The sequence below is a fragment of the Moschus berezovskii genome, chromosome 16, assembly GCF_049115385.1.
Source record: "Moschus berezovskii isolate FMDL1 chromosome 16, NW_MosBer_1.0, whole genome shotgun sequence".
Lineage (NCBI taxonomy): Eukaryota > Metazoa > Chordata > Mammalia > Artiodactyla > Moschidae > Moschus > Moschus berezovskii.
The window spans coordinates 914303-925931 of NC_142475.1; the positions used below are offsets into that span (position 1 = coordinate 914303).

The 11629-nt window shown below is 50.3% G+C and overlaps 1 protein-coding gene across 1 annotated transcript in view; it reads right to left on the reverse strand.

Annotated features, from left to right (window-relative positions):
- Positions 1 to 5051: 5051 nt before the first annotated feature.
- The window catches only part of DEPTOR (DEP domain containing MTOR interacting protein), a 156503-nt gene continuing 149925 nt past the window's right edge, over positions 5052 to 11629 (reverse strand). The window contains exon 9 of the mRNA XM_055432600.2: positions 5052 to 11624. Coding sequence (XP_055288575.2) covers positions 11496 to 11624 — 129 coding nt within the window. The 3' untranslated portion in view covers positions 5052 to 11495. The remainder of the gene's footprint in view (positions 11625 to 11629) is intronic.

Sequence of the window (11629 nt, forward strand, 5' to 3'; positions counted from 1 at the left end):
GTCAAAATGGGGAAGGAAAAGAGAAAGTCACTTGGTGTCAAGGAAACAAAAGGCAAGGAGGATCAAAAGGAAACAGCCTTGCACTGCAACTCGCAGTCAGGGTAAATTCTTTAAAAAGGAGGCTTTCCTTGAACTTAGTCTGGACACTAACCATGAAGAAATTTTTCACTATGAAAGGGCAGTGAGTGAGCAGCTGTGCAAGCGCTCCTTCCATCTTTTGCAGTAGAGTTACCTTTGGGGTGGCAGGGGTCAGGGGTGGGGGAGACTCCCGCTGGCACAAGAGAGGAGCCTGTGTCCCTCCGGGGGGCCCTGGGCCCCTAGAGAACCCACGACTGTCCGGCCCCACCAGTCCCGCCCGGCGCACCAATGCGTGCTTTGTTTCTGGACTTGCTGCTTTTCATAGGAAGAGGGTGACATCACCCAAAGGCGCCGCCACAGAGCTGATGTGAACAGAAGGCCTTCCCAAGGAGTGAGAAGAGGGCACTCCAGCCCCTCGGGTGAGCATGGCTGGGGGGAGTTCTGCTGCTTCACAGCCTGGGGGCTGCGGTCAAGCAGCCCCCTAACCATCCTGTGTGTGTGTTAAACAGCCGCAGATGCGCGTCGCCATCGAGCTTTCTGCTTCTGGGCCCCAACAACCTTGCATTATTCACAGCCCCTTTCTCTCCTTAAGAAAAATCCATCAGAGTAGCTGAGCTCGGATGTTGGGGGAGCCTTCCAGAATCAAACGACGTGTTCCCATCTCTCAGTGAAAACTTCAACATGCTCTTTTTTGAAACTATTCATCTTTCAGGTCTTCGCTGCTCCTCGGGCTTTTTTCTGGCTGGGACGAGCAGTGGCTGGCTCCTCTCCTGCTGCAGGCCTGGCCTCCATTCCGGGGGCTTCTCTTGTGGCCGAGCACAGCTCGAGGGTGCTTGTGCTTCAGTAGTTGTGGTGCTTGGACTTAGTTGCTCCAAGGCATGTGGGATCTTCCCAGACCAGGGATCAAGTCTGCGTCTCCTGCACTGGCAGACAGGTGCTTAAGCTCTGGGTCACCAGGGGGGTCTGACACACTTCTAACTCATGTACAGAGAGCACAGCAGATCCAAGAATGAAGGATTTGTCGAGGATGAAAAGACAGCAGCAACCCTGCTACCTGCGTTCAGATGAAATTTCATTCACACGCGTGTGCGCGCTTGTGCGTGAGTGCAAAGTCGAGCTGAATCAGCAAGCCCCGGCCTTGTGCTCTCGTGGTAGAGGCTGCAGGGGAGGTTGAGGATGGAAAGGTGGAGTTGATGAAACGCCGTGAGACGCATTAGAAAACGGTCCCCTGGGACAGCGCGCCGGGAGGAAATAAGCGGGAACAGGCATAACATGCTCGGGCGCTCAGTGGACATCCGCTAGCTGTCACTGTTGTCCTTGAGAAACTTGTCCCAGGAGCCTGGCGTTCTGGAGACCTGCCTTGATTCCTTTTATGGTGGGTCTGAGACCTGCTTACCCCTGTAAAAGAAGGAACTATATACATATATACACAATGGAATCCTACACAGCCCTAAAAAGGAATGGAGTTTTGCCATTTGCAGCAACATGAATGGACTTGGAAACAAGTCAGATAGAGAAGGACAAATACTGTGTGATGTCACTTACATGTAGAGTCCAAACGACCCAACAAACCAGCGACAGTCACAAAAAAGAAGCCAACTCACAGGTTCAGAGGGCAAACTAGTGGTGACGGTGGGGACAGGGAGGCAGGGAGGGACGAGATGGGGGGCGCACGATCAGTCGTGCTCTCTCTCTGTGACCCTGTGGGCTGCAGCCCACCAGGCTCCTCTGTCCACGGGATTCTCCAGACGAGAACACTGGAGGGGTTGCCATGCCCTCCCCCAGGAAGGCTGGGGTAGGGGATGACAAAAAGAAGTTCCCTTTATCGCTCCCTGTCCTTGCTGTAAATTTACTTTCTTTCTCCAAGAAAGATATTGAAGGCCTCCTGTGCCCCAGTAGATGTCAGTCTGACCTTATGGGAGGACCGAGGGAAAACTAAGATACACTCACGCCTGCTTCCAGGGCCGAGGAGGGCTCTCCACGGGCCATCTGAGAAACAGGGAGGAGAGAGGAGGCCGCATCAAGGCTCGGAAGCCCGCCCCCATCTCAGGACAGTGACTGTAAGCCTGGGGTCTGTACAGACACATACTTTTGTTTAACAAACGTTAATTACCGGAAGGACTGATGGTGAAGCTGACGCTTGATACTTTGGCCACCTGATGCAAAGAGCCGACTCACTGAAAAAGACCCGGATGCTGGGAAAGACCCGGATGCTGGTGGAAGCCCACACCCATCTCAGGACAGTGCGCTGTAAGCCTGGGGTCTGTACAGACACATACTTTTGTTTAACAAACGTTAATTATCGGAAGGACTGATGTTGAAGCTGACGCTCCGATACTTTGGCCACCTGATGCAAAGAGCCGACTCACTGAAAAAGACCCGGATGCTGGGAAAGACTGAAGGCAGGAGGAGAAGGGGATGACAGAGGATGAGATGGCTGGATGGCATCACTGATTTGATGGACATGAGTTTGCACAAGTTCTGGGAGTTGGTGATGGACAGGGAGGCCTGGTGTGATGCAGCCCATGGGGCTGCAGAGTCAGACACTGTAAGAATGGGTTAGCATAAGAACGGCCATCTTAGAGGCCGGAAAAACCATTTTTACTGAGTATGTGACTTGAGGGAAGAAGAACTAGATAAAACCTGGGAGACAAGTTAATCTTAAGTACCAAGAATGTGGGCAGCTGCGACACTGAAAATTAGGTAAACAGGTCTGATAAGTTTATCTCGTTAAGACACCAGGATAGAGATATGCACAGCTGTGTGAGTGTGTGTGGAAAATTCCTGTGAGTTAGGTAATTTAGAAATATCATGATTTGAAAATGCTATATAACCCCTTGGCTCTGAGTGCTCGGGGTCCTTGTTGAAACCCGCTGCGTCGGGCAGACACTTGGACCCCAGCTAGCTGGAAATAAACCTCGCTGTGAGTGGTAAATAAACCTTGCATTATCGTGAGTGTCCTCTGTTCCTTTGAGGGAAAGGCGACTCCGGACCCTAACAACACGAGTGAGGGACTGAGCTGATAGTGAAACATGAGGGAAGGGGCAGGGCACAACCTTTAAAAGCATGACACAGCTACAGGATACGACAAAAGCTGGTTAGAACTAACTAGATCCAAGACGGAAGAAGATTCGACTTCCAGTAGACCTTGAGCCTCAGTTATAACTCACTGTAATATATTAGCATACTGAATGACACAGCCACCAGTTTGCAGCTAACCTAAAAGGCCAAAAAGTGTGGGGTGGTCCAAAACCTGGAAATCCCCACCCCTTCCTTGAAATAGAATAATCCACCCATTCATTAGCCTATAAAAACTAACCATGCCACACCTAAGGCCTTTTTCCCTCATGGCCCAGCTGGTAAAGAATCGGCTGAATCCTGGTTCGATTCCTGAGTCGGGAAGATCCCCTGGAGAAGGGAAAGGCTACCCACTCCAGCCGGGAGAATTCCATGGACTATATAGTCCCTGGGGCCACAAAGAGTTGGACATGACTGAGCGACTCTCACTTTTGAATATATTATATATGACTTCCAGTGACGCCAGCAGGGCCCTGTGAGCTCCTGGTCAGGGAGGGCTTTCTGTCCTCCATTTCTTTTAGCAAGACTCCAACCTCCATGACCTTCCCTGACTTCCAAAGGGCAGAACAGCTGCTAATCAAGGGAGGAGCGGTCAGGAAACCACCCGAGGCAAGACTGCAGGGACAGGAGAAGCTGGACTGGGAGACCAGATGCCTGAGACCCTTCACACCCCAGTCTTATCAGCAGCCCCACCCTTTGAAACTTTGCAGAGAGGGAAGAAGGCCAGACTGCTGATCCTCAGCACACACCCTGCCTGTGTGCATGCTCAGGGTTCTGCCCTTTGCGACTCCATGGACTGTGGCCCCCCAGGCTCCTGTGTGCATGGGATACTCCAGGCAGGAAGCCTGCAGTGGGCGGCCACGCCCTCCTCCACCATCCCCTCCAACCCAGGGATGGAACCGCGCCTCACGTCTGCATTTGCAGATGGGTTCTTTACCACTGGTGACCCCTGGGGAGCCCTGCCTGCCTGTACGGCCTCTCTGCATTCTCCAGGGAGGGGGCAGGGTTCTTGAAGTGCTAGCCTACCCTGTTCCCCCTCTGCTTGCAAAGAAAAAAGTCACTCCTTCTCCTCTGTGGCTCTGTCTCAGTATTTGTTTGGCACTGCTGCACAGAGAGTCAAGATTTTGACAACACCAATAATTCGTGCCTCATAATAATCAGAGCTGTAGCACGGGAAAAGTTTCAAAGACATCCCGGGCATTATGAAGACACGGATGTCATACGTTAGGGTGACAATCTGCTTCTCACAGCTTTTGTACTTTAAACTTTATGAGCTTTGCAGCAACTCAGAATTCTCAATATCATTGACCAAATAAACATTTGACAAAAATTAAGAAGTTTCAGAGTTTGGAGGAGATACTGATCAACATCTATCACTTTTATATTTCAGATGGGTAGCTACTTTGGTTCAACCACTTTGAAAGGGAGTTAAATGTGACCTCGTAAAGTCAGTATTCACGTGTCCTCTGACTTTCCTAAGTGGATTTCTAAGAAAAATTCCTATACTTATCCCCAGGAGATGGTACCAGGCTGTTCATAGTAATCCTACTTACAACAACCACAGCAGCAACAATGGAAACAACCCAAATACCTGCTGACAAGAAAACACACAGAAAATTTAGGAAGCTGTAAACAGTGAATTATAATTATACACAAAAACCTAGAAGAATCTTGGTAATATAATCCTGAACAAAAACAAGCAAGTCCCAGAAGTCCATATAAAGCTGGATGTTCTTTTAATACTGTTCATTAAAAATATAAAAAAACACAACCACCCAAACAATGATTAAGAACAAAAAGAACAGGGACCTCCCTGGTGTCAGTGGTTAAGACGCCACGGTTCCATTGCAGGGGGCCCAGGTTCAATCCCTGGCTGGGGAACTGAGATCCACACGGCACATGGCATGCTCCCCCCAAAAAATGAGCAACGGGGGGAGTTCCCTGGTGGTCCAGTGGGTAGGACTTAGCACTCTCGCTACTGCCCGGCCAAAAACAAAGAACACGAGAATGGTAGCTATTCACCACCGTGCTCACGGCGGGCGAGCGACAGTGGGGGCGGGGTCAGGAAGGGACAGCATGTAAATGCAAGGTTCTGTCACTGCTCTGGTTCTGGGGTTGGATGGTGGTTTGTGCATCAGCCCCAGGATTGCATATTCCCCCCTCTCCATAGAGAGCAGCTTTCTAGAGCCGGCCTAGACAGGACTCGGAAGCTGAATGCAGGGTCCTGTCTGCTCAGTTTTCTACTCCTAGGGCCTGTATAATGTTGCTAAGTCGCTAAGTCGTGGCCGACTCTGTGCGACCCCATAGACAGCAGCCCACCAGGCTCCCCCGTCCCTGGGATTCTCCAGGCAAGTACTCCTAGGGCCTGTATAATGTTGCTTAGTCGCTAAGTCGTGGCCGACTCTTTTGCGACCCTGTGGACTGTAGCCCCCCCAGGCTCCTCTGTCCACAGTATTTCCCAGGCAAGAACTCTGGAGTTGGTAGTGATTTCTTTCTCCAGGGGATTTTCCTGACCCAGGGATCGAACCCCTGTCTCTTATGTATCCTGCTTTGGCGGGCGGGTTCTTTATCACTGAGCCACCAGGGGAGCCTTATACATACTGTCCAGCAAAACACGCCCTCAGGGAGGCTTCTTGAAAAATGTAACGTTCTTTTGGTTAATATTGAATGTAGTCTGGATAACCACTCACCTCCTTACTTATACCCTACATGCAATGAATTGTGGAACTGATTTCCTAATTAGTTGAAAATAAAAAAAATAACTAACATTATTTCAAAATAGCAGCCACATAGCATTTTTCCATATAGACTATTTCATCAGTCAGTTCAGTCACTCAGGCATGTCCGATTCTTTGCAACCCCATGAACTGCAGCACACCATGCATCCCTGTCCATCACCAACTCCCGGAGTCCACCAAAACCCATGTCCATCGAATCGGTAATGCCATCCAACCATCTCATCCTCTGTCGTCCCCTTCTCCTCCTGCCGTCAATCTTTCCCAGCATCAAGGTCTTTTCAAATGAGTCAGCTCTTCGCAACACTCATCAATAACTGTGTAGGGAGAAAATGATTTCAAATCAAATACAGTAGAGAAAAAACCTTTTTAATGCACTTTTTTTTTTCCAGGCAAAAGAGCTTTAGAAAACATCCATCATCATTGTAGTTTTACAAATGGCACTTTTGGTTACATTAGAGAATTGGATACCAGCCCCACGTGTTTTCTCTGATTAGCTGTAGATCAGCTTTACAATGCAACTCTTTCTTAGGATAAAAAAAATGGTTAATTTGTTCTAAAGAAAGGAAAAGCTGAAACCCTAAAGGCATTGTTTTAAAAATTTAACATTTATTTCATGCTATACTGTCTATTGTTATAATTTTAATTATTTTGCTATAACTTTTAAGAAACAGAGAAAATAAATTTCAACCTAATTTAAAAATAAACATATATATTAAGTACATATATTAATGCATTTGACAATACTATATAGTGACTTTGATTATGAATTTCCTTTTGGTACACGGTAGATCTGTCCTCTTGGTATTGAACTGAGGAAAAACATATTATACCTGAAATTCTTCTTTGAATGAGTAAAACTACGGTCAATGACACCCACAGACTCCAACCAAGTTGCAAAACTGAAATGATCTTGGGTTATTCTGATCAAGGATAATCAAAATGAAACACGATTAATATTCAACAGGAGAGAATAATTAACATTATTCAAACAGATCTTGAAAGCAGATTATTTTCATGACACATTTGAAAGGAATGAGTATTTGGAAAAGTGAGACTCTATTTTGGACTGAAAGCAGTGATTTTTAAACTATTAATTGCTACCGCTCCAATGCATTCACCCTTCATAAGGTAGTGTGAAGTTGGTCGTATCTCATCTACTCAAACGTGGATCCCTTCTTCATGTTACCCACCATTTCTCAACCAGAAATTTATCAGTTCACATCATTATCTGACAGAGATTAATAAGAAAACATCAGATAGCAGAACCAACCCAAAGGGTGGCGGCATTTTGTCTCTACAGCAGAATCAACCAGCATGGCTTTCAAATCAGTGCTTAGAACACACCCTATGCTACTGGCTTGACTAAAGCGATTTCTGTCTCCATCACAAACACGCACAGACACCTGGAAAGCCAGACGTGTCTTCTCTGGGAACGAACTAAGTCATTTCAGAGATTCTCCATGGGTGATCTCAGCTCTCACACACAGTTCCCCAAAATGCAGACATACACATACGTAGGAAATAAAAGTTCTTAGAAATCCTGCTTCCTCCTAATTCAGAACAATTCCTGTTGTTTCGTTTAGGAATGGAGTTTCTAAATTTTAAAGTAGTTCAACTGTCAAAATGTCATACAAAATATTTACTTTTTAATATGCTATGGTTGAACAACTCAAGGCCTGAGTTAAAGTACGTATCCTTCACCTCCAGGGGTACACAGCACAACCGCCTTTTCTGAACAAGCCAAAGCCAAAGGCCCATCTGCCCCACCCCGCCCTGCGCCGCAGGCGGCCACACTGAGGACGCGGGACTGCAGGAGGGGGGCACGGGCCCAGGCCCGCCCAACAAGACCGCCCCGTGCCTCAGCGGAAGGCAAAGCGCACAGCCCGTGCTCACCGTGGCTGCACGCAGCACTGTGGTTTTAGGATTTCCCGACTCTTCAGTTTTCACTGGGTGTGGGGCTTTGTTCACAACTGTTGCACTTCTACCCGGCGGGTGGTCAGTGATTGACATCTGATTGCTGAAGTCTTGCAACAACTAGGTAACTCCTTTTAGGCCTTTATTCAAAAAATAGTATCTACCCTGGGTGGATTAAAAACGGCCAGACTCTTGGCAGCTCCTCCCATCACATGCGGGAGTCTGCTTTCAGACCTCTTGGTTCTGGGCTAGCTTTGTGACTTGCACTGGCCAAGAAAAAGCTACGGAAGTGACCCTGTGCGACTTCTGAACATGTCCACGGAAGGGCTTGCAGTTTCTCTTCTTCCTCTCTTTGATCTCGTGAGACCTAACGAGGAAGCCTGGGTCAGCTATGGGGAAAGACGGCGTGAGTCCAACGGAGGAGTCTCAGCCACAGCCCCAGGCCACAGCCAGACGGAGTCACAGAGCCAGCCCCTGTCAGCCAGCCCCCAGCATCGGCCTCTCTGACCTCAGGTGCGCGTGTGAACTCAGCCAGGACATCGGGCTGTGCTCGGTCACCCTAGCACAGCTCTGCCCAAAGGCCAGCCACAGGCTCCCGAGCGAATCAGCGGTGTCAGAAGCTATGCTCCGGGTTGATTTCTCAGACAGCAGTGGAGAGCTGACAGCCTGCTCTGTGTCAGGAAACGTGCTAGGCGAAGGCAACATCTGGGAGCAGGACACAGTCCTGTTCTGCAGATGCTTAGAGAGAACTCAGGGAGACAGACGGGCGACGGGACTGTTTCTGATCCCAGCAGTGCTGGGATCGCGGGAGGCTGGTGGATAGGGGTCCCTGGGAATTCAGAGAAGGGCATCCATCCCAGAACCAGGCTGCTGGCGAAGATTTCCCAGAGGGAATATCTAAGACAACGCCTAAGGGGAGTTCACAAGACAGACTGTTCCAGGCAAAGACGGAGAAGGAATATTCCAGGGAGGAAAAAGCCATGCGCAAAAGCTGGAGAAAGCTCACCCGGGCCCTCTGGGCGAGGCGCGCTCACAGGGTGAGGGTGCCAGCGTGGGCTGGGGCCACAGTTCAGGGGACGCTCTCCGGAAGCAGAACTCTCTGGCGTCTGGACTTGAAACTCAGGGCGGTGGGAGCCAGAGGCTTCCCTCCCTTCACCTTAGTATCCCTTCCTTCACCTGGGTCTTCATCTGAGCAAAGACATCAGTGCCACCCTCTGAATCAAGGAAAACTCTTCTCTTCTATTAGACTGGCTGAAGGGACGTGGAGTTGTGCCAATGTCTGGACAGTCATCAGGACGGGAGAAAAGGAGCAGCAGCAGGCGAGAGGATGCCCTTCCCGGAGGCCTGCCTTCTTCTCGCGTCAACCATGAACACCCAGGCCCAGAAGGCGTTCAGGACGACCTTTTAAAGAAAGCCTGATGGCTAAGGCCTCCCACTGACTGTCAGCAGCCTCGGGCCTTGATGAGCCCGTTTCTCAGCCATGACACGGAGACGCCGCCACTGCCCGCACAGATCAGCAGGAGAGACGAGTACAGTGTGATCACAGCGCGGGGACAGAAGAAGGTGTCACGCACAGCCTTCAGGTGGGGAAGGGCTGGGGGGGACAGGGCGTCCGCACTAGACAGACCGTGTCTGAATCCAGGCTCTGTCACCCAGGAGTTCCTGCCACTGTGGGGACTTAGAGACCACTTCTAAACGTGCTCAGGCTGCGCTTCCAAGTCCGAAACACGAGGGCGATTCTAACTGCCTCGCAAGGTCGTGATGAGGATGGAGAGAGACCACGGCGCCTGGCACTCGGTGCAAACGCACGGGCACACGAAGACGACAGGGCTTCCCAAGGCAGGTCGACAGGACTCACGCTAGCACCCTGCATTACTTCAAAGCCCTGCTCTCGGCCTAAGGCTACAGACGGGAAAAGCTGGGTTGCCAGAAACACAGATGTCTGGCATCTTCAGCAAGGCGTGTCCGTTCCACCAGCACCGCCACATTATAACCCATCACTAGAAAGGCTGAGGCGCAACATTCACATTTTGTCACTGCATGATAAGAAACCAGCCTTGTCACTCAGAACGCGTCATATGAAAATAAAAGGAATTGAGCATTCCCTGACTCCCTAATTTGGCACTCGGAGACTTTCTCTGCACACCAGGCTCCACGATGCGTTCTGAGACCAAAACAGAAAACGAAACGTGCATATGTACAAGTGGCCTAAAAGGCTGCAACACAAGAAGGTGCTTTTGGCGGAAAATGATCCCAAGTAAGCAGGCCATGTCCTTAACGGCGCCCACCCCCGTGCTCTCGCCGGGAAGTCCCACGGGCGGGGGAGCCTGGTGGGCTGCCGTCCGCGGGGTCGCTGAGGGTGGGACACGGCTGAGCGACTTCACTTTCCCTTTTCACTTTCATGCACTGGAGAAGGAAACGGCAGCCCACTCCAGTCCTCTCGCCGGGAAATCCCACGGACGGGGGAGCCTGGTGGGCTGCAGTCCGTGGGGTCGCTGAGGGTGGGACACGGCTGAGCGACTTCACTTTCCCTCTTCACTGTCACACATTGGAGAAGGAAATGGCAGCCCACTCCAGTCCTCTCGCCGGGAGATCCCACGGACGGGGGAGCCTGGTGGGCTGCAGTCCGTGGGGTCGCTAAGGGTCGGACACGGCTGAGCAACTTCACTTTCCCTCTTCACTTTCATGCACTGGAGAAGGAAATGGCAACCCACTCCAGTGTTCTTGCCTGGAGAATCCCAGGGACGGGGGAGCCTGGTGGGCTGCCGTCCATGGGGTTGCACAGAGTCAGACACGACTGAAGCAACTTAACAGCAGCATGTCATGTTCTTAGAATGGTCACACTAGAAGGGTAGTGAAAATTCAGGCCAACAAGGCAATTTAGTTTCAAGTTTTATCATATATAGGCCAAGTTCTAGAATACTTCACAAGGGACAGCTTCAGAGTGAAAACTTGCCAGAGGCATGATTTTGAATTACATATGTACACACAAACTTGCCTGTTTTGACATTCAACATATTCAGAATTATTTCTAGAAAGGTGCTGTTGCTGATTGACAGAATGATTCAGGCTCAGAAAGAGAAAACAGAACACACAAAGTTTTAAGTAAATTATCTCTCTCCCCCACCCACGTCATCACAAAGTGTTTGCTTTTTGACCACTGCCATAACTGAAAACACACATTAAGTGAGAAGTTGATACTAAAGGCAGGAATTAAGAAAAAGTCGAAAAATGTTTTAGAACCTTCAAAACGCCAGTTAACAAGTACCATTCCTGTGGATGTTGCTTCAGTTTGAAATTCAGTGAAATCGAGATCCTCTAATCAACAGATCCATGCTCGTTTTGGTGAGAGTACAGCTGAAAGTCTAGAAAACTACCGTATTGATCCCCACGAAGGCGAGTTTAGCACGTTGCTGTTCTGGCGAGAGAAGCGTCTCAACAACTTTTTGTGAACCAGAGAAAAACAGTGGAAGCACAGAGGGCAGCTGAGAAGGGGCGCGATGTGCGGGGAACTTCCGTCTCGGGCGTCTTCCGCGCCGCGGGAGTCGTCCGTCCGCGTGTCTTTTGCAAGGACGCGCCCGGCTCTCCTGCGCTCCGCGGGGAATCCGCGGGGAGTCCGCGGGGAAATCCGCGGGGAGTCCGCGGGCGCGCGCGGCGGAGGCCCGTCCCCCCGGCCGCCGGCCGCCCTCAGCACCCCAGCTCCTCCATCACCTCCATCACGATGGTCCGCGGCCCGGTCAGAATCAGGTTGCTCACCGTGCGGTAGTCCACGTGCAGCACGTTGAGCCCGTTCACGGAGACGACGAACTGGCAGACCTAGA